Here is a 25,257-nt window from a genome sequence, read left to right on the forward strand (position 1 = left end):
GTTTCCCCCTCCAAGTCCGTGTGCTTGTGTGAAGGAAAAGGTGTATTAATAATTCATGCACCCTCTATATATGTCTCACTGTCCTCCAAGAAAAAATAAATTGCTATTTTATGCATGCCGCATCTTATGCAATCATACAGTCTATCGATGCAAGCGGTTATGCGCTCACGCCTGATTTTCAGATATCTAAGAATAACAAGGGATGTCGGAGCGTGATTGTGAACAGCGATAATATTTTATTATTATTTTAGGATTATAGGAAACAACAGTCCTTTCCCTAGAATATAAGTCTGTGCAGCTGTGACAAGGATTTTTATTTTTATTTTTTAGCTGCATCGATGTAATTTACTATGGCAGTACCGGCGCTGTGTTGAAAGCGTCACACAACAGGTAGTAGAGAGCGTCCTTAATAAAGCGCTGGTGCCATCTAGTGCTCATTTACCATACTGCAGTGCAGACACAAGCGTTTTAAATTTCTTTTTAATGCTTTATTTTGGCACATTCTCCTCGTTGGGAGTACAAACGACCATTCATGAACCTTCCTTTTCACAACAATTCATGCGACTCATTCTGCACACATTTGTATCCAGACAAGGCTACCTGACAACCATAGGCGTATGTATACACATACATGAGCATCATAATGTTGTAAGGCAAATGCATGGGTGTCATGGTCCCATCTGTACACAGGAACATCCAAAACCAATCCTAGCCTGAGAAACACATTTTAATAATGGTAGGCTAAAAATATTATATCTTTTTTTTTTTTTTTTTTTTTTTTGTTAAAACTCTATATTTACAAGTAAATCAATACAATATTCATAATAATTCTATAAACTGTATTTTGAATTGTCCATAAGATCAACTACTCACAACATAAATCATTTGACAGTATAATTTCCATTACACATCTAATAGGTAAAGAATGCAAAAATATAGAATTAAATGAACTGATATGGCATATGAAAGTAATGTACAATATGGTTCAGGTGATAAATTAGACGCATTTAAAACAGACAAACCCTGCGTTCACACCACTTTGAGGACATAATAGCATTCTTTCTTGTTTTAAACCTGTATAGTCCCTGTAGAGTATGGCTGACACAGAGTGGATAGTGTTCCTCAACATATACAAACCAAGAATTTTTGAACCAAATCACTGCATCAGTCCAGAAATATAACAGATGTGCTTTCTTTGATTCATCTGTTTCAAAACAGTAGTGCTATTATTATTATTATTATTATTTTGCATGTTAAAAACACCAACCAAAACAACCCAAGTAACCTTGTAAGAATTCATCATTATTTGTTTCATTCTGTGCTATGTAAACATTACCCTGGTGTATAAACCAATTCCAGACTGTTGACTTCAGTATTCTTACAAGATCTTCATTACACACCTCAAAACTAATTTCCTGTGGTAACATGGAAAATGTAACCTGACATTTATAGGAATCTCTGAAAGTCTCTTCCACTAGAATACTTTGTCCCAGCACAGCAACACATGGTTTATGATTACACAAAGTAAAGTTATCAGGTGAGAAAAATATATCACTGATGCGTTAGATCTGATTAACATTTTTTAAAGACTACAGCAGGCCTCGTCATGAAATTCAGCTTTCAGTTCTTCTGTAGTTATTCAATATACACAAACCTTGACAGATTGAGGTGGTGCATGATAGCTTCACTTTCAGAATTTGTATCAGAAAATAATAAAGTCCTTATAGAGCTTAATCTTTGTAAAAAAAAAAAAAAAAAAAAAAAAAACACATTCCCTCACTGCAAAAATTACTACAAACTTTCATTAATATTACACTGAACAAAATGTGGGTTTGGCAAACTTTACACAAAGAATAGCATTGCTTCTGCACTTCCTCATAAAAAAAAAAGAAAAAAAAAAGGGATAGTTCACCCAAAAATGCAAATTCTCTCATCATTTACTCACCCTCATGCCATCCCAGATGTGTATGACTTTCTTTCTTCTGCTGAATACAAGATTTTTAGAAGATTATTTCAGCTCTGTAGGTTCATACAATGCAAGTGGATGGGTACCAACATTTTTAATCTTAAAATAGCATATAAAAGGCAGCATAAAAGTAATCCATAAGACTCCAGTGGTTGAATCCATGTCTTCAGAAGTGATATGAGAAGTGTAGGTGAGAAACAAAACAATATTTAAGTTCTTTATTACTTTAAATTCTCCTCAATGCCCAGCAGGTGGCAGGCAAAATGCATAAAGAATGCAAATTGCCAAAAACAAAAGAAGAATGTGAAAGTGCTGATTGATGGTAAAAAATGACTTTGTTATTTGTTTCTCCCCGACACTATTTATCATATCGCTCCTGAAGATATGGATTTAACCACTGGTGTCATATGGATTACTTTTATGATGCCTTTATGTGCTTTTGGAGCTTCAGAATTTTGGTACCCATTCACTTGCATTGTGAGGACCTACAGAGCTGAGATATTTTTTTAAAAATCTTAATTTGTGTTCTGCAGAAGAAAGTCATACACATCTGACATGAGGGTGAGTAAATGATGAGAGAATTTTCATTTTTGGGAGAACCCTTTAAATATTTTCAACAGAGTCATGATAATGCAAGTACTACAGGAAATATGCTTACTGTATAATCGATATTACAATAGTTAGATAAGCAAGCAGATGCGTCTCTCGTCTCAGCTTCTGTAGAACAAAGATTTATCGTTAAACATCACACACCCTAAAAAAAAACAACAAAAAAAACAACCAAAACAAAGGGAAAAATAAATAAGACAACATACACACATGTACCTCTGTCACAGTCAGACATACAGGGCAAAAACATGCAAATTACTTCTTTAATACAAAAATAATATCAAGGCAGTAAGCAGCTGGACAGATGTAAAAAATCATTATTGCCTCCTAAAGTTTACAAAGTCTTTTAATTATCATATCTAAATATTCACAAGCTGCCTTCATAGTACAACTGCCTACCGGGACAAACTGAAGAGCACCAGGTTAAAGGCTGCATTCCAGAAGGTTTGCTGCTGAAATGACAATGTAGGTCTGTCTCCAAGCCTTTCTCCATTATGATACTTAGTGACTCACCAGAGCAGTTACACAAGTGCACTCTGGATTCATGTAAAGCATAGATATACATAGAGAGAAACACAGAAGGAGCTGTATTGTTCTCTCAAACATAAAAAAGCAGGTTGAAGATATGTTTCATTTTATTTGAGGGGAGTGCAGCTCTTAGTCAAAAACAAAGGCAGTTGTCAGAATGAGGGCAGAGAGTTTTTGCAATAAAATGTATGAAGGGGTTCAACGGATTCGATTCCTCCATGCTATCAATTTGCAGAGTACAGTATCTTCAGTAGTGCTGAAGGCTCTGGGACATATAAATACATTAAGAAAGCAACTGATGTTTATTGGGACTGGAAGGCGGCAGTGAGGCCCTTTCTGTGGATAGGCAGAAACTCTGACTGAGCTGCAGTTTGAGTTTCTCCACTTCATAGTTGTGCAGGTACTCCTGGACAAGATAGCGTTCACGTTTTATCCGGGCCTTTACTTCTGATGGCACGTCAGGAATCAGCCATGCCACAAAAAACTTCACCACAAACACAACATGCTGAGAAAGGAGAGGAAAGAAAGGAAAAGCCATCACAATCACATCCTAAAACTCAATTCAAACAAACATTGTTCTATAATTTCTTCTAAGCTTGTGTGTCAATGTTTGTTAGATAAATGGATAAAGAACTGTGAACATAGTAATGTGTGCTGAGAATTTATTTCTATAGCTCCTGTTTAGATCTCACTTCATTTTGTTTATAAAATGACACTACAAACACTATTTTTGCTAAAGCTTCATGAAGGTCTCAATACCCACTGTGCTCATTTCATGGTTATATTTCTCCTCCAGACATGATGATATTCTGCTCTGACTAATTTTACAGTTCCTTCACGTTTCAAGCAACATGATCACACAGGAAATCGGCATGTTAACTCTGAATATTTTCCACTTAAAGTCAGAACCCAATGTTATGAATTTTGGACAAGCGGCACCATGTGATGAATGTTCATGCCCTGCAAATCACCTGTTGCTTTTGTCATCACATCACTTTTGATCGCTGATTAGCGAGATACTACATTTGCACAGAAGTAAGTGAAATAACACTGTTTAGGTCTCTTTTCTTTTAGGGTTAGGACTACATTAATAATAAAATGTTTCTGAAAAATCAGGTCACATCCAAAGTAGTATGTTAAAGAACACATGCCGAGTTCAGAATGGCATACTACCCATACTACTTTCTACGTCTATGGCAGAAATAGTAAGAGTAGTATGTTAGTAAGCCATTCCGAACTCAGCCACTGTTTTGGTCTCAGTGCTGTTGCGCATGCACACAAGTTCCAGCTTTGTCCACAAAAATTCCAGCCTAGTCTTATAGAATGAACGCTACCATTACTACATTTTTGCAAACTGACTTTTACGTGCCACAATCTACGTTTAGCTGCAGCTTCCTGGTGAAATTAGTACAAAAGTTACTACAACAAGTGTGGATTTCATTTACTTGCACACAAATCACGAGTACAATGGCTGATTATGACTTTATAAACACTTATTTTTCACACTATTACTCACACATTGCTATGTTTTGATATCTAAATTCTTTCTATAACACATCATTTGAAAAAAACATACATTTAACCCCATACATTTTGTATTATAGACTCACATTTATACACTTATACCAATGTGATTAGTATAGTGTTAGACTGTGAAGTATACGGCTCGAGACGTATAAAGTTTTAGGTAAGGGAGGTACGTTTTACTCATTATACTCTCATTAAAATATAATATTCACCTTAACAAACTCGTCTGATTACGACACCATTTCACTCACTTTTGACGCCCCCCACTGGACATTTCACTGGGAAACTATGGGAAAGCTAAATGTGTAATAAGGCACGTAATTTCGTTTTGCAAAATTCTGCCACAGACATGTAATGTTCATGAGACCAGGCTGGGAAATTCAGTAAGCACAGACTGATTTTAGCAGACAAAACATTCAACCACCTTTTGCAATCTTGCTTCAAATCCAAGCCATCAAGCTGGGTGTTTAATTTAAAGATGTTCTGACATAGATAGCCCATGACCCTTACAAGAATTGAGAGTTCATGGCAAATATTCTGCAAACTTGTCGCAAATTCGCCACTGATCATTTTCACATGCAAATGAGCTTTGCAGAAAACTTATGGCAAATTGTTCATTGTTGCCAAAGGTTTGCTGCAGGTTCTCCACTACCAGTGAAGAGCTGCAAACTTTTGGCAAACATTTGTGGCAAATCACAAGCTTATTTGTATGTGAAAATAATGAGTGGCTAATTTGTGGCAAGTTTGCAGCAAATTTGCATGAACTCTCGATTTTTGTAAGGGGCGTCACAGTCATGCAAAAATAAAGTTTATTTTTTATCATCAAAGTGTCTTTACTATGTTAGAAATTAGTTTTTAATTTGTTTAAAATTAACAAGAGTCCTTTGGATTATGCAATTTCTTACTTCCATAATGATGATGAAGGCCAGTTTAGCAGCCAAGATGTGCCAGAACTGCATTGTGTGAGTGTATTGCTTTTCATGGCCAGGTGGGTATCTGTAGTCCCGATAACTAAAGGAAAAAAATATGATTACTGTTAGAAGATAGCTGTAGGTCTACATAGAATATAGACACACACAAGGTCAAATACCTGCACATTGTGATGGTAGTGCTATTAAACCAGGAGGGGTTTTCTCCGGGCTCAGGGAGATTATCCTCTGGGATCTGAGAGATGTTGTACATGGACAGGCTGTTGGTGATGTAACCTCTCATAGTGGCCTCACTGCCGGGGTGGTAGGTGTACAGATACACCAGGCGAGGAATCATATCTGACGTGAATGACATGATGAAGGCCTGAGGAACAAAGAATAGAGAGAAACAAAGGAACAACAATGGATAACATGCACAGTGGAAACTGCTTGTTTGCAATAAACAGTGTGGGCCTTTTGTTAAAAGGGAATGTGAGAAATGTCATTTTCTTGGTCAACTATGTTTTTGACTATATTTAAAATGAACAAATTGTGTACATAGCCACATCCAAAGCTACCTAAGACAGTGAAAATGTTTTACAAATCAATAAAACTAGAAGTGCAACAAACTGGTTTACTGTACTTACATTTGTGACCACAGACAAGATAGCAACCACATTAAGGATCTCTTCCCAGGCTCCAATGTTGCGTGCTTTTGCTGCTACTGGCCTTTGGAACTGTGTGGTAAACTTCCAAGCATCAACTCTCACCTCCAGAATGTTGTTAAAGAGGGCAAGAAGAGGGGCCAGTGGAAAAGAGGCCACAAAAAGTGTTATGAATCCAAACTGGATCACTGTTAAAAAGACACAGGAAACTGGTTCAGATAAAGGACTGACAGATACTTATATGTATAATGAGAAAATCTCTACTATGAAAAACATAATTTGTAGCATTTAAATTGCACAATGAGAAAAACATTTTTATTTAATTACTTATTTCTTTTATTTATATTTATAGATTAAATATAACCTTAAAAGGATAGTTTACCCTCAGGTTATTCCAAACTCATATGACTATCTTTTTCCATGGAAAACAAAAGGAGAGTTTAGGCAAAATGACGGCCTCAGTCACCATTCCCTTGTATTGCATCATTTTTAACAATCAATGACAGGTTTGGAACAACATGAGGGTGAATACAGTAAGAAGTTTACATACAACTTAGACAAATACATTTAAACTCAGTTTTTCACAGTTCCTGACATTTAATAGCAGAAAACATTCCCTGTCTTAGGTCAGTTAGGATCACTACTTTATTTTAAGAATGTGAAATTTCAGAATAATAGTACAGAGAATTATTTATTTCAGCTTTTATTTCTTTCATCACATTCCCTGTGGGTCACAAGTTTACGTACACTTTGTTAGTATTTGGTATCATTGCCTTTAAATTGTTTAACTTGGGTCAAACATTTTGGGTAGCCTTCCACAAGCGTCTCACAATAAGTTGCTGGACTTTTGTCCCATTCCTCCAGACAAAACTGGTGTAACTGATTCAGGTTTGTAGGCCTCATCGCTCAAATACGCTTTTTCAGTTCAGCCCACAAATTTTCTATCAGATTGAGGTCAGGGCTTTGTGATGGCCACTCCTATACCTTGACTTTGTTGTCCTTAAGCCACTTTGCCACAACTTTGGAGGTATGCTTGGGGTCATTGTCCATTTGGAAGACCCATTTGCGACTGAGCTTTAACTTCATGGCTGATGTCTTGAGATGTTGCTTCAATATATCCACATAATTTTCCTTCCTCATGATGCTATCCATTTTGTGAAGTGCACCAGTCCCTCCTGCAGCAAAGCACCCCCACAACATGATGCTGCAATCCCCATGCTTCACAGTAGGGATGGTGTTCTTCGGCTTGCAAGCCTCACCCCTTTTCCACCAAACATAACAAAGGGTCATTATGGCCAAACCGTTAAATTTCTGTTTCATTAGACCAGAGGAGATTTCTCCAAAAAGTAAGATCTTTGTCCCCATGTGAACTTGCAAACTGTAGTCTGGCTTTTTTATTGAGGTTTTGGAGCAGTGGCTTCTTCCTTGCTGTGCAGCCTTTCAGGTTATGTCAATATAGGACTCGTTTTACTGTGGATATAGATACTTGTCTACCTGTTTCCTCCAGCATCTTCACAAGGTCCTCTGCTGTTGTTCTGGGATTGATTTGCAGTTTTCGCACCAAACTACGTTCATCCCTAGGAGACAGAATGCGTCCCCTTCATGAGCGGTACGATGGTTGAGTGGTCCCATGGTGTTTATACTTGTGTACTATTGTTTGTACAGATGAACGTGGTAACTGGAAATTGCTCCCAAAGATGAACCAGACTTGTGGAGGTCCACAATTTTTTTCTGAGGTCTTGACTGATTTCTTTTGATTTTCCCATGATGTCAAGCAAAGAGGCACTGAGTTTGAAGGTAGGCCTTAAAATACATCCACAGGTACACCTACAGTTCAGTACACCTCCTATCAGAAGCTAATTGGCTAATTGTCTAAAGGCTTGATATAATTTTCTGGAATTTTCCAAGCTACTTACAGGCACAGTTAACTTTGTGTATGTAAACCTCTGACCCACTGGAATTGTGATATAGTCAATTAAAAGTGAAACAATCTGTCTGTAAACAATTGTTGCAAAAATTACTCATGTCATGCACAAAGTAGATTCTAAATTACTTTCCAAAACTATAGTTTGCTAATATTAACTCTGTGGAGTGGTTAAAAATGAGTTTAATGAGTATATAAACTTCTGACTTCAACTATACATGTTGACATAATTCTCATCTTTGGGTGTACTATCCCTTTAAGGAGTTCTGGTACATCAACATCCAGTAACATCAAAATATGTATTTGAGTAAACCGTACCCATCTCAAGGTACTCATAGAAGAGTCCAAACTGGCTGAAGTTCTGCAGATCGTGGTCCTGCTCCCATCTACTGTATGTGCTTTCCGGATGACTCCGCCCTTTTCTGCTGCCCCACCAGTTTCTGAGAAGTCTGCGACACAGGCAAAAGGGACCATTATGTGTTTTTGCTTTTTTGTATTTGGAGAGCGCATAGAAAATGTTTCCTACATAAAAAATGTCCAGGTAAAATAAATAAAAAAAAATTAAAAAAATATATTTATAAATACATTTTTCTCTATCTAAAAATGTATATACATGCATAATGGAAACTGTATATTTTAGGTCTTGTAACTGGTAACCATTTCAACTTTTTCACCATTTTCAATCACCTTTTTGCCTCAACATTTTAAATAGTTCTGCGTTGTGACAAAAACAGTTTTAATAAGAACAGACATTCCATGTAGTCTATAAATTAATATGAATGATAAAGCAGCTTGTATAATAATTATAAATTATCTCCCAAAATGTCATATAAAATAGTTCTGATGGAGTACAACATGTCAACTTTCCAAAGTATTTCATGTCAACAACCCATATGCGAAATATAAAAAAAAAAAAAATAAAAAAAACTTTAGAAGAATATATAATTGAGCTGGACCTTTAAAATGTATCAATGATAAAGTCCAAATAGTTTTTCAATTATAAGCCAAACACACAAAATCATTTTCATAGGTTCACTGTATTCCTTACGGCAGCAGAGCCTCCTGGACATTCCCAACCATCTGTTTTCCGGCCATGACGATAAGGAGCTGTGTAGTGAGCTCAATCAGACAACCCCCAGGGGCACACTAAAAAATAAAATGCATTGACCAAGACACTTTATAACTATTCATGCTCACATTTCAGTGAATAATTCAACAATATTAGGTCTTCTTGAGTACTGATATTTTAAGTCTCACCTCTTCATTTCTCAGAGTGCTCCACTTTCCAAACATGTAACTGTAGTTCCCTGGATAACCCACAAACTTCCCTTTAAAAAAGGCCACATAGAAACAGGAAGAGTAGTAGTTCACGAACTGGAACATAAACATCTTCATTGTCAGCTTGTTCTCATACTCCAGATGGGTCTTGGGGATCTCTGGGAGATAAAAATAGAATAAGTTAGGCCAAAAAAATTAAACATAGAAAATATTTTCCACACAGCTGAACAAACAGAGGAGATAACATTCAAATTTAATCAGCTCCACTTTACAGTATGTGCACATCAGTGCAGAATTAATTGTAATCAAACTACATAAAATCTTGCTATTTTCCATTGCTTTAAGATTCCAGTGCTTTGGATGCATACTTAATTCAGTGTGACAAACAAACTCAATGAAACACATCTTGACTCTCGTTTCTTGTCTGAAACAAGGATGACATTGTTGCTCACCCATATCAGTGATCCAAATGGCCACATGCTCATAGAGGAAGTTGAGGATGAGAATAATAACAAAGTTGATGCATGAAGCTGTTACAGAGGTGGCCAGCTGAGGGGTGATTAGAGAGCCCACCAGCTGGATCTTACTGGTGGGGCTCTCTTTCATGACGCTGGCAAACGCTGCATAGACTGCTAATCTGTATGCTATTACTCCCATTATACAGGCCACGATCAGACAAGTCTAACAAACACAAGGACAGGGAAAGACTTTAAAAGGATTTAAAACATTATCTTTATTTATTTAAGTGTTTAAATGAACGGTCAAAATTTCATAATCCTAAAATATTTCTGCATGAAAATAAATCCTACTGACTGACAACTTGTGAATCTACAATATACACAGTAGTTTCTCAGTGTAGCTTACTAACTCACCCAGAACAGCACAGTTGCCCCAGAAAGGCAGAATCGGGCACACTTGCTGGGGAAAGGAAGATAAGGCTCCATTTCCTGTGACCATAAAGAGTGTGTCAGTGAGTCAAGAACCACAATTTTCATAAATAGATGTGTTCAGTCACAATTACAGATTTGATCAATTTTGATCAACTTTGAGTCGCTATCACATTTTATCCTTTTGGTTTCAGAGTCAGTGAATGATTAACATTTTCAGAGTGACTATTTGCATTAGGTGTAAATAGCATCTGCCACACAGCGTGTCTATTTGCACTCCAGTAGTCTGGTGGAAATGCATAAATTGAAGACAAACTGTACCCCTAGTGTTGCTGTAGTGGCCTGGGGTTAATGACGGTGTGGATGAATTTTTCTTGGTCAGACGACCCAGAATGGATTTGATTCCCCCTTTTGTCCCACTTTTACCCATCCTGTTTCCTGTCTCTACTCCTATTTTCTTTAATACTACTTACAATAATAAATAAAAATGACTACAAAGGTTTATTTTCTCGCAGTGGTCATGGTGAAGATCAGGGAGTTGGGAGAAAGGTTCAGGTCAAATTTACCATGCCTGCAGAAGCCATAGATTTAATGCAATTACCCCTGGTGTTACTACAGTAATATGGTGTTAATATTGTAATGTATCTATGATTTTACTACAAAATACCACAGTGATACTATGGTTTCTGTTGTAAAACCACAGTTATATTTTGTAAAGGAAGGTTAGGGTTACAGTTGAAGTCAGAAGTTTACATACACCTTAGACAAATACATTTTAACTCAGTTTTTCACAGTTCCTGACATTTAATCATAGAAAACATTCCCTGTCTTAGGTCAGTTAGGATCACTACTTTATTGTAAGAATGTGAAATGTCAGAATAATAGAACAGAGAATTATTTATTTCAGCTTCTATTTCTTTCATCACATTCCCAGTGGGTCAGAAGTTTACATACACTTTGTTAGTATTTGGTATCATTGCCTTTAAATTGTTTAACTTGGGTCAAACGTTTTGGGTAACCTTCCACAAGCTTCTCACAATAAGTAGCTGGAATTTTGGCCCATTCCTCCAGACAGAACTGGTGTAACCGAGTCAGGTTTGTAGGCCTCCTTAATCGCACACGCTTTTTCAGTTCTGCCCACAAATTTTCTATCGGATTGAGGTCAGGGCTTTGTGACGGCCACTCCAATACCTTGACTTTGTTGTCCTTAAGCCATTTTGCCACAACTTTGGAGGTATGTTTGGGGTCATTGTCCATTTGGAAGACCCATTTGCAACCGAGCTTTAACTTCCTGTCTTGAGATGTTGTTGCAATATATCCACATAATATTCCTTCCTCTTGATGCCATCTATTTTGTGAAGTGCACCAGTCCCTCCTGCAGCAAAGCAACCCCACAACATGATGCTGCCACCCCCATGCTTCACGGTTGGGATGGTGTTCTTCGGCTTGCAAGCCTCACCCTTTTTCCTCCAAAATTAACTCTGGTCATTATGGCCAAACTGTTCAATTTTTGTGACATTAGACCAGAGGACATTTCTCCAAAAGTAAGATCGTAAGATCGTAAGATCCCCATGTGTACTTTTTATGGTGGATTTGGCGCAGTGGCTTCTTCCTTTCTGAGCAGCCTTTCAGGTTATGTCAATATTGGACTTGTTTTACTGTGGATATAGATACTTATCTACCTGTTTTCTCAATTGATTTGCACTTTTCGCACCAAACTATGTTCATCTCTAGGAGACAGAATGCGTCTCCTTCCTGAGTGGTATGATGGCTGTGTGGCCCATGGTGTTTATAATTGCGTACTATTGTTTGTACAGATGAACGTGGTAACTTCAGTTGTTTGAAAATTGCTCCCAAGGATGAACCAGACTTGTGGAGGTCCACAATTGTTTTTCTGAGGTCTTGACTGATTTCTTTTGATTTTACCATAATGTCAAGCAAAGAGGCACTGAGTTTGAAGGTAGGCCTTAAAAATACATCCATAGGTACACTTCCAATTCACAACACCTCCTATCAGAAGCTAATTGTCTAAAGGCTTGACATAATTTTCTGGAATTTTCCAAGTTGCTTAAAGGCACAGTTAACTTTCTAAATTTCTGACACACTGGAATTGTGATATAGTCAATTAAAAGTGAAACAATCTGTCTGTAAACAATTGTTGGAAAAATTACTCGTGTCATGCACAAAGTAGATGTCCTAAACAACTTGCCAAAACTATAGTTTGCTAATATTAAATCTGTGGAGTGGTTAAAAAATTAGTTTTAATGACTTCAACCTAATTGTATGTAAACATCTGATTTCAACTGTAGGTTTAGAGGTAGGGGTTGGAGTAGTGTATTTGTGGGACTCACAATAAACACACTGCAGTGATTTCCCTATACTGCATGTTAGTATTTAACATACACTGTATTTACTCAGCTCATCCATATTATGTACAACAACTAAGGCAGATTTTCAGTCAGCCAGATGCCGACTCAGACAACCAGAGTACTTCTAAGACACTAAAATATTAATTCATACAGAATTGCAACATACTGTAACTACGCACATGAAACGCACATATACAGTAATCTAACCGTTTACATGCATATACTGATGATATACTCTTTTACGTAATTTGTATTGTGTTAGGTTGCAAGTTTAGCAATTTGCTATAATTATGTCATTCATTTCAAGCATACCCTCCTCTCCCCTAATGATAGGACTGATTTAATGTCAGTGGTGTACCAAATCTATCCAGTGCATATAAAACTTAAATGTCACATATATTTGACTGCAGGACTGTTTCTGTTTTGTGTCTCTGTGTACAGTGCATCCGGAAAGTATTCACAGCGCTTCACTTTTTCCACATTTTGTTATGTTACAGCCTTATTCCAAAATGGATTAAATTCATTATTTTCCTCAAAATTCTACAAACAATACCCCATAATGACAACGTGAAAGAATTTTGTTTGAAATCTATGCAAATTTATAAAAAAAATAAATAAAATAAAAAATCACATGAACATAAGTATTCACAGCCTTTGCCATGACACTCAAAATTGAGCTCAGGTGCATCCTGTTTCCACTGATCATCCTTGAGATGTTTCTACAACTTGATTGGAGTCCACCTGTGGTAAATTCAGTTGATTGGACATGATTTGGAAAGGCACACACCTGTCTCTATAAGGTCCCACAGTTAACAGTGCATGTCAGAGCACAAACCAAGCCATGAAGTCCAAGGAATTGTCTGTAGACCTCCGAGACAGGATTGTATCGAGGCACAGATCTGGGGAAGGGTACAGAAAAATTTCTGCAGCATTGAAGGTCCCAATGAGCACAGTGGCCTCCATCATCCATAAATGGAAGAAGTTTGGAACCACCAGGACTCTTCATAGAGCTGGCCGCCCGGCCAAACTGAGCGATCGGGGTAGAAGGGCCTTAGTCAGGGAGGTGACCAAGAACCCGATGGTCACTCTGACAGAGCTCCAGCGTTTCTCTGTGGAGAGAGGAGAACCTTCCAGAAGAACAACCATCTCTACAGCACTCCACCAATCAGGCCTGTATGGTAGAGTGGCCAGACGGAAGCCACTCCTCAGTAAAAGGCACATGACAGCCTGCCTGGAGTTTGCCAAAAGGCACCTGAAGGACTCTCAGACCATGAGAAACAAAGATTGAACTCTTTGGCCTGAATGGGAAGCGTCATGTCTGGAGGAAACCAGGCACCGCTCATCGCCTGGCCAATACCATCCCTACAGTGAAGCATGGTGGTGGCAGCATCATGCTGTGGGGATGTTTTTCAGCGGCAGGAACTGGGAGACTAGTCAGGATTGAGGGAAAGATGAATGCAGCAATGTACAGAGACATCCTTGATGAAAACCTGCTCCAGAGCGCTCTGGACTTCAGACTGGGGTGAAGGTTCATCTTACAACAGGACAACGACCCTAAGCACACAGACAAAATAACAAAGGAGTGGCTACGGGACAACTCTGTGAATGTCTTTGAGTGGCCCAGCCAGAGCCCAGACTTGAACCCGATTGAACATCTCTGGAGAGATCTGAAAATGGCTGTGCACCGACGCTCCCCATCCAACCTGATGGAGCTTGAGAGGTCCTGCAAAGAAGAATGGGAGAAACTGCCCAAAAATAGGTGTGCCAAGCTTGTAGCATCATACTCAAAAAGACTTGAGGCTGTAATTGGTGCCAAAGGTGTTTCTACAAAGCATTGAGCAAAGGCTGTGAATACTTATGTACATGTGATTTCTTTCGTTTTTTTATTTTTAATAAATTTGCAAAGATTTCAAACAAACTTCTTTCACATTGTCATTATGGGGTATTGTTTGTAGAATTTTGAGGAAAATAATGAATTTAATCCATTTTGGAATAAGGCTGTAACATAACAAAATGTGGAAAAAGTGAAGCGCTGTGAATACTTTCCGGATGCACTGTATGTGTGACAAGCGGAGTCTGTGTGCACAAGTTGTTAGTTACCCACATGTGGGATTGTGTGCATGGGACTTAACATTATTTATCCAGGTAGGACATATTCCAGGACCAACGTCCTTCCTATCAACCAATCAGATTTCAGGATTAGGTTTTGGGTTAGGACTAGATTCAAATCTGGGGTTAGGGGCTTTTGATCAACCACTTTGCAGTCTAGGTTATGGTAAGGGACATGTTTTGGTTTATACAAATGTTGTTCCAGGGCTAACATAGAAAGCTGATCCAAGAGCATGTCCTACATTACTTGGCTACATAAACACCGTGTTGTGTACCTGCGTGATACGGTTCAGTCTGTGGTCTGTGCACTTCAACTCAAACTCTGGCCTGATCTGGAGCTGCTGCTGTTCCTCCTCGAAGTCCACAAGATCCCACTCATACTCAAGACGGGCCTGCCTCCGCTTCCAGAACTCCAGGAACAGCGTCACTGCAAATCAATTACATACAGGCAACCTTGCTTATTAGATTCACCCAGAAAATAAATTACTTCAGAATAGCAGATTCAAAGTCACAATGCTCACACCTAAAATCAATGCTATTTTAATCTAACTAATCAAGCTTTATGGTAACACAGTGCTCTTTTATCAACATAACAAGGTCTTTTAACAAGATCTAACAAAGTACATAAGCTAAATATACATTTAATAATATATGAGTACACAGTTCACTGAGTGCAGGAATATTCATACAGTACTGATTAATCAAATCACTACATAAGCATGACTTATTTTCAGCTTAATGTGAAATGAATTCAGTGTTCAGTAATGGATAATCAGTTTGCATCACTACTCTCTAGTGATTCTACACACATTAATACATTTTCAAACAGCATGTATAAAAAAGCTCCATTACGGAGTCAATTCTGTGACCGATTCTTTGATGATATGAACACACTGAAATGCTTTGTGCACCATTCCTAATCTCACATTAGATGTTGAGGTTAGCTAGAGATATCCTGCAAACCACTAGAGGGAGTTATTGAGCAAGTATTATAAAAAGTTCTCTAGGCATTCACTCACCCCAAATGCCCATGAACATGGCAAAGAACACAGTCCCCTCATTATCAAACAAATGAGATTGCTGAGAAAAGAGGATTACAAATGAGGAAAGGAGAAATAGAGAGGCAAGAAAGTATTATTTTTGCAGCTGTCTATCTTACAAAGGAAATCAGTTTTCAGTATTTAAACATTGGCTATGTTTACATGCACTAATTTTCATCAATCCGAATAAATTCAATGCGATTGCAGATTCCGAATGTACTGTTTATATGTCCCCTAAACTTTGCAGTCCGATACAAATATTAATTTACATGTGCATTACATGTATTCCAAACCAAAATTCTGCAAATGTGAATAGCATCAGTCGTTGCGTTCTGAAGAAGTGGACAAAGGCTGAGAAAGTGAGACTGGCACCAAAGTCCGTAACTGGTGTTTTTGCTTTGTTGAGATATCTAAAAAAATACGCTTCTTATGTTACTCACTCTACTTGGCAAACGAAGAATTAGAAGCAGCGTCTAATACCCTGTCTGACTTTACCACGTATTTGCCTCATGCACATTCCTCCTCCAATCTAACTGCAGGCAGGACCGTAGTAAGGTGCTCCAGGGGCCCGGGGCTTAATGTTTCACTGGGCCTCTGTCAGCCGTCAGAGCGCCTTCCTGAGAATGTAGACGGGGAGAATACAGTGGAGTATCGACAACTTTTGGGCCAGCGTATATACCCTCAATAATGTGTTTTGTCATTGCTTTGTAGGTTCCCGTGAAGAGTATCGTGTATAAACATACATACGCACCACATCTCTGCACATGAGCACAAGGTATTTTGAATACGATTGAGAAAGTAGTCGGATTCAAACATTTACATGGCTAATATTTTTATTTTAATCTGATTATTTTAGGTCTAAAATTCAGATCAAGCTCAATCGGATCATTTTTGTGTTTACATGAAGGCTTTTCAATCCGATTGAGCTGTCAGTCGGATTCTAAACGGATTATTTGGTTGCATGTAAACGTGGCCACTAAGTGTATCCAGAACTTCCTTTCTCACCCAAGAGGACAGACAAGTTGAATTGAGCTTCCAGTAGCTGCACTTTTTATCACAGAGTGGACACATGACAATCTTCCCCCCAATTTCTGGGTCACAGATCTCCTTACTGTAAACACACACACACACACACACACACACACACACACACAAGCATGCATGCACACAGGAAGGGAGGGGGGAGTGACAAAGGAGGAATATTACATGAAATACAGAACTGAATATGCCAAAAATCTCACTTCCTCTGTGGGCAATGTGACTGCATTTTAACAGTATTCATGGAAAACTCAACAAATCCATTTTGTTATCCACTAGTTCACCCAAAAATTTAAATTCAGTCATCATTTACTGACCCTAATGTTGTTCCAAATCTGTATGACGTTCTTCCTTAAAACAAAGAAAAGTTAGGCAGAATGTTAATATTAGCTTCAGCCAGCATTCACTTTCATTGTATGGAAAAAAAGATGTAATGAAAATAAATGGTGACTGAGGCTAAAAACATCTCCACGGAAGTAAGAAATCATATGGGTTTGGAACAACATGAGTGCGAGTAAAACGGAATTTTCTTTTTTGTGTGAACTATCCCTTTAAACCTGCAACACAGGCCATATTCAAAGAGCATTTTCCACAAACATCTTTCCTTCGGAACTCTTAAAGGTGTATTCCGGGTTCAATACAAGTTAAGCTCAACCGACAGCATTTGTGACATAATGTTGATTAACACAAAAATTAATTTAGACTCTTCTTTAAAAAAAGCAAAAACTGAAGTTACAGTGAGGCACTTACAATAGAAGTGAATGGGGACAGTGAAAGTGAATGTAGCCAGTTTTTAGAGGGTTTAAACACAGAAATGTGAAGCTTATAATTTTATAAAAGCACCTGCATTAAATCTTATTTTAAAACTTATGTATTATTTGAGCCGTAAATTTGTTTAAATTGTCATTTTTACTGTTGTTTTAGGGTTTGTTGATATTACATCATCATGGCAAAGAAGTTGTAAAATTACTGGCTATAACTTTTCACAGAAAAGGTTAGTAAGTGATTTTATCTCACTAAAATCATGTTTACACACATATTGTTTATGTCTTGTGGCTATACTTTTGAAAAAATGAGTATTTTAATGTTCAAAAATATAAGTGCCTCACTGGAACCTCGATTTTTACTTTTAAAGAAAGGACGAGTCAAAATAAATTTTTGTGGTACTCAACATTATGCCACAAATGCTGTCGATTGAGCTTCACTTGTATTGAACCTGGAACATTCCTTTAAAGAAATATAAATAAACTACATTGAGGGTAAAGATGTGTATTCATCCTGAAGCCATATACCCATCAGTGCCACTGACCTTGTGATGTTGTCGTCGTAACTGAGCACACCGTAAACAAAGCAGATCACTCCCATGACTGCAGCAAAAAATAGCATTTCTGTGTAAAAGCCCAGCCAGGCAAAGTAGATACCAATCTTCTCACCATAGTACTTCCTGTGACAATGATACAAACAGAAATTGCAATTCAGTGGTTTCATATTCTGCTCTAGTAGAAACACATCTACTACGATTGTAATCAGCAGTCTAATTATTTATAAACATCTGCTCCTGACATTACTTTTTTTATTTATTATCATAATTATTATTTTTTTGATCCCCTTTTCTCCCAATTTGGAATGCCCAATTCCCACTACTTAGTAGGTCCTCATGGTGGCGTGGTTACTCACCTCAATCCGGGTGGCGGAGGACAAGTCTCAGTTGCCTCTGCTTCTGAGACCGTCAATCCGCGCATCTTATCACGTGGCTCGTTGTGCACGACACTGCGGAGATTCACAGCATGGGAGGCTTGTGCTATTCTTCGCGATCCACGCACAACTTACCACGCGCCCCATTGAGAGCGAGAACCACTCATCACAACCACGAGGAGGTTACCCCATGTGACTCTACCCTCCCTAGCAACCGGGCCAATTTGGTTGCTTAGGAGACCTGGCTGGAGTCACTCAGCACGCCCTGGATTCGAACTCGCGACTCCAGGGGTGGTAGTCAGCGTCAATGCTCGCTGAGCTGCCCAGGCTCCCCTGCTCCTGATATTACTAACACTTAAAGCTAAATGACCAGACAATCATTTACTGTACTCTCAGTCAGGTGTCATGTTATGTACACACAGCAATGTGTCTGCAGTGTCCTCACTTGATAAGATTGAGTGGCTGCTCCTTGTAGAAGCAGAGGAATCGAGCCCAGTTTTTATACAGGTGGAACCGCTCACTCTCACACTGCATGTCCTGCGCCTTCTTCCAATACTGACACTGGGGAGCGAACAGCAACCAGATTACAGCACTGCTAGTACTAGATATTACTGGAGCTATAACCCTGCACAATAAAAAAAAACAGCTTACACCAGCATGAATTTCCATGCTGGTTCAGACTGGTGTGGTGTATGCTGGTTAGTGCTGGTCTAGCTCATGGACCTTGTTGTTCACCAGAACAAAAATGCTGGCCAACCACCATGGCCCTACTTGTAAAGCTGATTGACCAAAGAAAGCTTGCTGGTTAAAAGGAATATTCCGGGTTCAATACAAGTTAAGCTCAATCCACAGCATTTGTGGCATAATATTGATTACCACAAAAAAACCTCTCGACTCGTCCCTCCTTTTCTTTAAAAAAAAAAAGCAAAAAATCAAGGTTACAGTGAGATACTTACAATGGAAGTGAATATGGCCAGTATTTCGAGGGTTTAAAGGTAGAATGTGAAGCTTATAATTTCCTAAAAGCACTTACATGAACTTCTGTTAAATGTTGTGTGTTATTTGAGCTGTAATGTTTTTTAATCGTTTTAGGGTTTTTGAGTTTGCAGCGAAATGTCATCATGGCAACAAAATTGTAAACTTGGATACAACTTTACACAGATAAGGTTAGCTTTTATCACATAAAAATCATGTTAACATGCATATACTTTTGAAACAGTGAGCACATAAAACATAATGCCAAAAATACAGTCAATTGAGCTTAATTTATACTGAACCCCAAATATTCTTTTAATCTACACTGAAAAAATGAGTCGTTGGCTCAACAACCATTATTTAAGAAAATAAATAGCATCTACTCAGAAATGAAAATGTATTACATTTTTAGCTTTACTTAATTTGCATTACTGTGTACAACACAAAATCTCAATTATAGGTGAACTATAAGAAAGTATATATGAAAGTGATACATATAGTCAACTCAAATATCAATATTCCTCTAACTTCTTTGGCTTAAAAAGCCATAAAATAAGATTTTAAGTACTGCTAACTAAAACGATCAAGTACAAATCCAAGGTTGTGGGGAATTCCAATAAACCATTGCGCTTGAATAATTTAATCATGTTTGGCATTTAATTAGTTGTCATTAAGATTCAAATAGGTTTTAGATCTTTTTGTATTATTGGTGTTATTTTACTGTACTGTAGTTATATTGTATGAAGTCACGTTAGGGTTAGGGTTGATTAGTGTTCAATTTGGTGAAGTTGGACCCTGTTCAATCCATGTAATTACTTCTTGTGGGTGCGAATGTGCATAGCTGAAGTGCGATTTCACTCATACTTCTTGTAATCACATTTACTTAATGACTGACCTACAATCAGTCATTATTTTCTTTTTAGCCATTTATATTTAGAACAAGCAATAATGTAAAATGTTAATTTACAACTTTCTTTAGTTGTAAAATTATATTTGTGTGACATATCTTTTTTAAGTAAATTAAGTCAAATGAACTCATACTTTTGAGTATAACTAACAAAGATTTTCTAGTTATGTTGACATAAAATTACCACAAGTTGAATATACTTAATAAGTGTGATGCAAAAATACTACATATGCATTTTAAGAAAATCCAACACATCTTTTTTTTTTTTTTCAGTGTAATTAAAAAGCCTGGGACACCATCAGACCAGCATCTAAAACACAACATATGCTGGTGACTCACGTCATGGAGCGGATAGGCTGAGGTGTAAGTGCCGTTGCTTAGCAATCGTTTAATTCCCGTCTTATCTTTCTCCTTATGGTCTTCCTTGTAGTAAGGGCAGCGGGTGAGGATGTAGTACACAATCCTGTTGCGGGTGGAGGGAGGGAAAAATGTATCCTTATCATCAATGAGGAAGAAGTCAGCCTTGCTCTTATCGAAGGGTGCGGTGAAGTAATCCGGCTCTGGCCTCATGATGTGTTCCGGTAGTTGGAAAGGATGTGTAAGCCACTCCAACGGAACGTCTCGTGCTTTGGGAATGTCACTTTCTTTAAAGGGCACTTTGATCTTTAGCACATCAGCATAGGTGGCCAACACTTCCCATGGAGCGTGGATCTTCAGATAATATGTCTTACGATCATCAGACTCCTGCAGTAGGAGATATTGTGGAGTGGAGAACTGTTATTCATGATTATTGAATATACAGTGGCATGCAAAAGTTTGGGCACCCCTGATCAAAATTTCTGTTGCTGTGAATAGCTAAGTGAGCAAAAGATCGCCTGATTTCCAAAAGGCTTAAAGTTAAAGATGACACATTTCTTTAATATTTTAAGCAATTGTACTTTTTTATATTCATCTTTTACAGTTTCAAAATAACAAAAAAGGAAAAGGGCCCAAAGCAAAAGTTTGGGCACCCTGCATGGTCAGTACTTAGTAACACCCCCTGGCGTGTTATCACAGCTTATAAAAGCTTTTTGTAGACAGCTAAGTGTCTTTCAATTTTTGTATGGGGGATTTTTGCCCATTCTTCCTTGCAAAAGGCTTCTAGTTCTGTGAGATTCTTGGGCCGTCTTGCATGCTTTGCTCTTTTGAGGTCTATCCACAGATTTTCGATGATGTTTAGGTCGGGGGACTGTGAGGGCCATGGCAAAACCTTCAGCTTGCGCCTCTTGAGGTCGTCCATTGTGGATTTTGAGGTGCGTTTAGGATTGTTATACTGTAGTAGAAGCCATCCTCTTTTCATCTTCAGCTTTTTTACAGATGGTGTGATGTTTGCTTCCAGAATTTGCTGGTATTTAATTTAATCCATTCTTTCCTCTACCAGTGAAATGTTCCCCATAGCTGCAACACAAACCCAAAGCATGATCGATCCACCCCTGTGCTTAACAGGTGGAGAGGTGCTCTTTTCATGAAATTCTGCACCCTTTTTTCTCCAAACATACCTTTGCTTATTGCGGCCAAAAAGTTATATTTTAACTTCATCAGTCCGCAGGACTTGTTTCCAAAATGCATCAGGCTTGTTTAGATGTTCATTTGCAAATTTCTGATGCTGAAATTTGTGGTGAGAATGCAGGAAAGGTTTTCTCCTCATGACACTTCCATGAAGGCCATATTTGTGCAGGTGTCGCTGCACATTAGAACAGTGCACTATTACTCCAAAGTCTGCTAAATCTTCCTTAAAGGGGTTTTGATTTGCCTTTCTAGCAATCCTACGAGCAGTTCTCTCTGAAATTTTCTTGGTCTTCCAGACCTCAACTTGAACTCCACCGTTCCTGTTAACTGCCATTTCTTAATTACATTATGAACTGAGGAAATGGCTACCTGAAAATGCTTTGCTATCTTCTTATATCCTTCTCCTGCATTGTGGGCATCAATTATTTTAATTTTCAGAGTGCTAGGCAGCTGCTTAGAGGAGCCCATGGCAGCTGATTGTTGGGACAAGATTTGAGGAGTCAGAGTATGTATAAAGCTTTGAAATTTGCATCACCTGGCCTTTCCAAACGATGACTGTGAACAAGCCATAGCCCTAACAAGCTAATTAAGGTCTCTGAGACCTTGGTAAAAGTTATCTGAGAGCTCAAATCTCTTGGGGTGTCCAAACTTTTGCATGGTGCTCCTTTCCCTTTTTCAATCTAAAATTGTACAAAATAAAAATAATACACTAATATTGCTTAAAATGTTGAAAAGAACGTTTCATCTTTAACTTTATGCCTTTTGGAGATTAGTTCATCTTCTACTCACTTAACTATTCACAGCAACAGAAATTATGACCAGGGGTGCCCAAACTTTTGCATGCCACTGTAGAACAAGATTATTGTATGCATAAATCATAATAAAGACATCTTGAAGCAATGCAAGTGTTTACTGTGGTTTTGTTATTTTATGTAATGCATTACTAATAACAAAGAGAAAGGTATCGGCACTGATATCTGACATGAGAGGAGTATACAGTAAAAGATGCATAATAGCAGTGCAACCATGAGGGGGCATCTGTGGCTCTTAGTTCAGCAACTCACTGATTTATCTTCAGTCTCCAGCTCAAGACCAGCCTTCTCCAGGTTGGCTTCGAATTCTTTTCTTCTCTCCTGGAAGACAGACAACATCAGTGTCAGATATCAATTTTTGTAGGGGCTTTTAAATTACTTGCCATCTGGAATTAATTCTCAGGGGCATTTTTTAACTTCAAAAGCATCCATTATTTCTAAATATACAAAATACATTGTGTCATCCATTTCTGTCAAATACTTCAGTTGAATCAACTAATTAAAATGTACAACTGAACAATTACATATTTCACAGATAACAAAACAAAGATCTCAACAATTACAGCTTTTACTAATAAAATAAAATCAACATCAAATACTAAAGTAGCAGAAAATAACCTACAAGAAATAAAATAAACACTTTGCTAAAATGCATAACTGACCCTTTGCTCCACCCCCCTTTGTTACAGTTGCTTGCTCTGACAAGCTCTGCAGAACTCCCCATAGGAATGAATGGGAGATATTCATAAACAACGCTGTTTTTGGCAAAATAGTCTCATAAACGGAATGGGTCATATTTTAACATGGGCTGGTATGAAGAGTGACATTGTAATGCATATTTATCTGAGGTTTTTTGTAAAAGAAATGGTTAAATTACACAGTAATTTGATTAAAAATTGTGGAGATTTTGAATCAGAATCAAGGCAAACGATTATTACAGTCACTTGAAAAGAGAATAACTTAATTTAATAGCGATTACACATCTAATAACATTAGCAAAAGTGAAAAGAGCTGTTTATAACGTCTCATAACACACTCATTTTGATGCTGTGAACTGTTTATTTCCTATGACTTGATTCAATATATGAATTAATGTTCAGTTTACCTTAGAGCAAATGTAGGTGTCGTTGCAAATGTTATATGTTCATTTGGGAATGAGGGCTGACACAGTTTAAGCCATAACATGCTCTTCTCCAGATTTATTTAAAGATTATTTGAAAAAAAAAAAAAGAAAGAAACACTGCATATATCAACTTGTGTCTCTTTAACAAATTACCCGGCAACAACGTGTTTGAAATTTTTGGGATTATTTTGATAAAATTCCACTTAAAATTACTCAAACACACATTACTTCCATAGGCTCTCATTGGAAAATAGCAAACGCATGTCAGAGTAATGGCGGCAGGGCAACAGTTGCTAAGACAGGATTGGTCAGAAGCGCTTTTAAGGCAGGGTTTAGCGAAGGGTCAAATGGTTGGTCTCTATGTTAGATTACACAGTTCTCTACAGTCTACCAAGATTCATTGTTTCAAGTTTTGGAGTTGTTGGGAGTATTTCCTTGGCATTCAGTGTTTTCGGAACTGATAAACTTTTGGGTGCCATCAAAAACCACTTCATATTAACTACACTTCCATCAAACTGTCCTCTGAGACAGTGAATACAGGTCACAACCATGTCTGCAGAGGTACTAAACCCATAACTAGATAGGCCTAAATTGAATCAAAATGAAATACATCAAACGCATGAAAGTACATATGTAATGTACAATTCAATGTATACATTTATTACACAGCTCTCTGGAATACTTTATTCTTATTTGTCAATCGCACCATACAGCAGTGAGGATAAAGTTATATTTCATCAGTCATCTGCGTATTACAAGTCATCTTTCCTACTTGTATCACTCTGCGATCTCCTTATAAAAGCTTATAAAATAATTTCAATTCAAATCAATATTTCATGTCCATTTAATTCTGCATTTTGTACAGTTAGCCAGTCATATATAATCAAATAAATCAACCTCTTCAGAGTCACACCGTCGGGGTTTATTTTGCGATAATGACCAGCTGATGGTACATTATCCATTACATGCAACATACAGTATAAAAACACAATGTATAAATCAAATATGTGTATACAGATACAAAAAAAAAAAAAAAATTCACTACAGGGCATTACATTTTTTAATATCTGGGGCATTTTTGTCACTTTTGGTGTGATGTTTGCCCTAAGCCCTAGTTAATTTCTGACCCTGGACCACACACATAAACAAACTTAATCACAGTACAGTATCATTCATGGCTTTTGCATCCACCCAATTCTTTTTTTTAAGTCTCTGTTCATTTTTTAAGTTACTGTTTCATTCAGCTTTGGATCTGGGAATAGCTTGACATTTAAGGTTCTTAAGGTTGTAAACAAGTCTTTAGAGAAAACTTGTATTTCCCACAAGCATTGGTGACCTATGGCTACCTC

The 25,257-nt window shown here is 37.7% G+C and overlaps 1 protein-coding gene across 1 annotated transcript in view; it reads right to left on the bottom strand.

Moving 5' to 3' along the window:
- Window positions 1-750: 750 nt before the first annotated feature.
- The window catches only part of ano5b (anoctamin 5b), a 55,856-nt gene continuing 31,349 nt past the window's right edge, over window positions 751-25,257 (bottom strand). Inside the window, exons 4-19 of the mRNA XM_051702530.1 lie at window positions 23,038-23,106; window positions 20,765-21,169; window positions 18,989-19,104; window positions 18,158-18,292; window positions 16,816-16,921; window positions 15,790-15,850; window positions 15,046-15,197; window positions 10,278-10,352; window positions 9,858-10,086; window positions 9,385-9,563; window positions 9,176-9,273; window positions 8,446-8,576; window positions 6,186-6,391; window positions 5,721-5,923; window positions 5,536-5,641; window positions 751-3,608 (exon numbers count right to left, since the gene is read on the bottom strand). Of these exons, the coding sequence (XP_051558490.1) occupies window positions 3,387-3,608; window positions 5,536-5,641; window positions 5,721-5,923; window positions 6,186-6,391; window positions 8,446-8,576; window positions 9,176-9,273; window positions 9,385-9,563; window positions 9,858-10,086; window positions 10,278-10,352; window positions 15,046-15,197; window positions 15,790-15,850; window positions 16,816-16,921; window positions 18,158-18,292; window positions 18,989-19,104; window positions 20,765-21,169; window positions 23,038-23,106 (2,493 nt within the window). The 3' untranslated portion in view covers window positions 751-3,386. The remainder of the gene's footprint in view (window positions 3,609-5,535; window positions 5,642-5,720; window positions 5,924-6,185; window positions 6,392-8,445; window positions 8,577-9,175; window positions 9,274-9,384; window positions 9,564-9,857; window positions 10,087-10,277; window positions 10,353-15,045; window positions 15,198-15,789; window positions 15,851-16,815; window positions 16,922-18,157; window positions 18,293-18,988; window positions 19,105-20,764; window positions 21,170-23,037; window positions 23,107-25,257) is intronic.

The sequence above is a fragment of the Myxocyprinus asiaticus genome, chromosome 1 (genome assembly GCF_019703515.2).
Source record: "Myxocyprinus asiaticus isolate MX2 ecotype Aquarium Trade chromosome 1, UBuf_Myxa_2, whole genome shotgun sequence".
NCBI lineage: Eukaryota > Metazoa > Chordata > Actinopteri > Cypriniformes > Catostomidae > Myxocyprinus > Myxocyprinus asiaticus.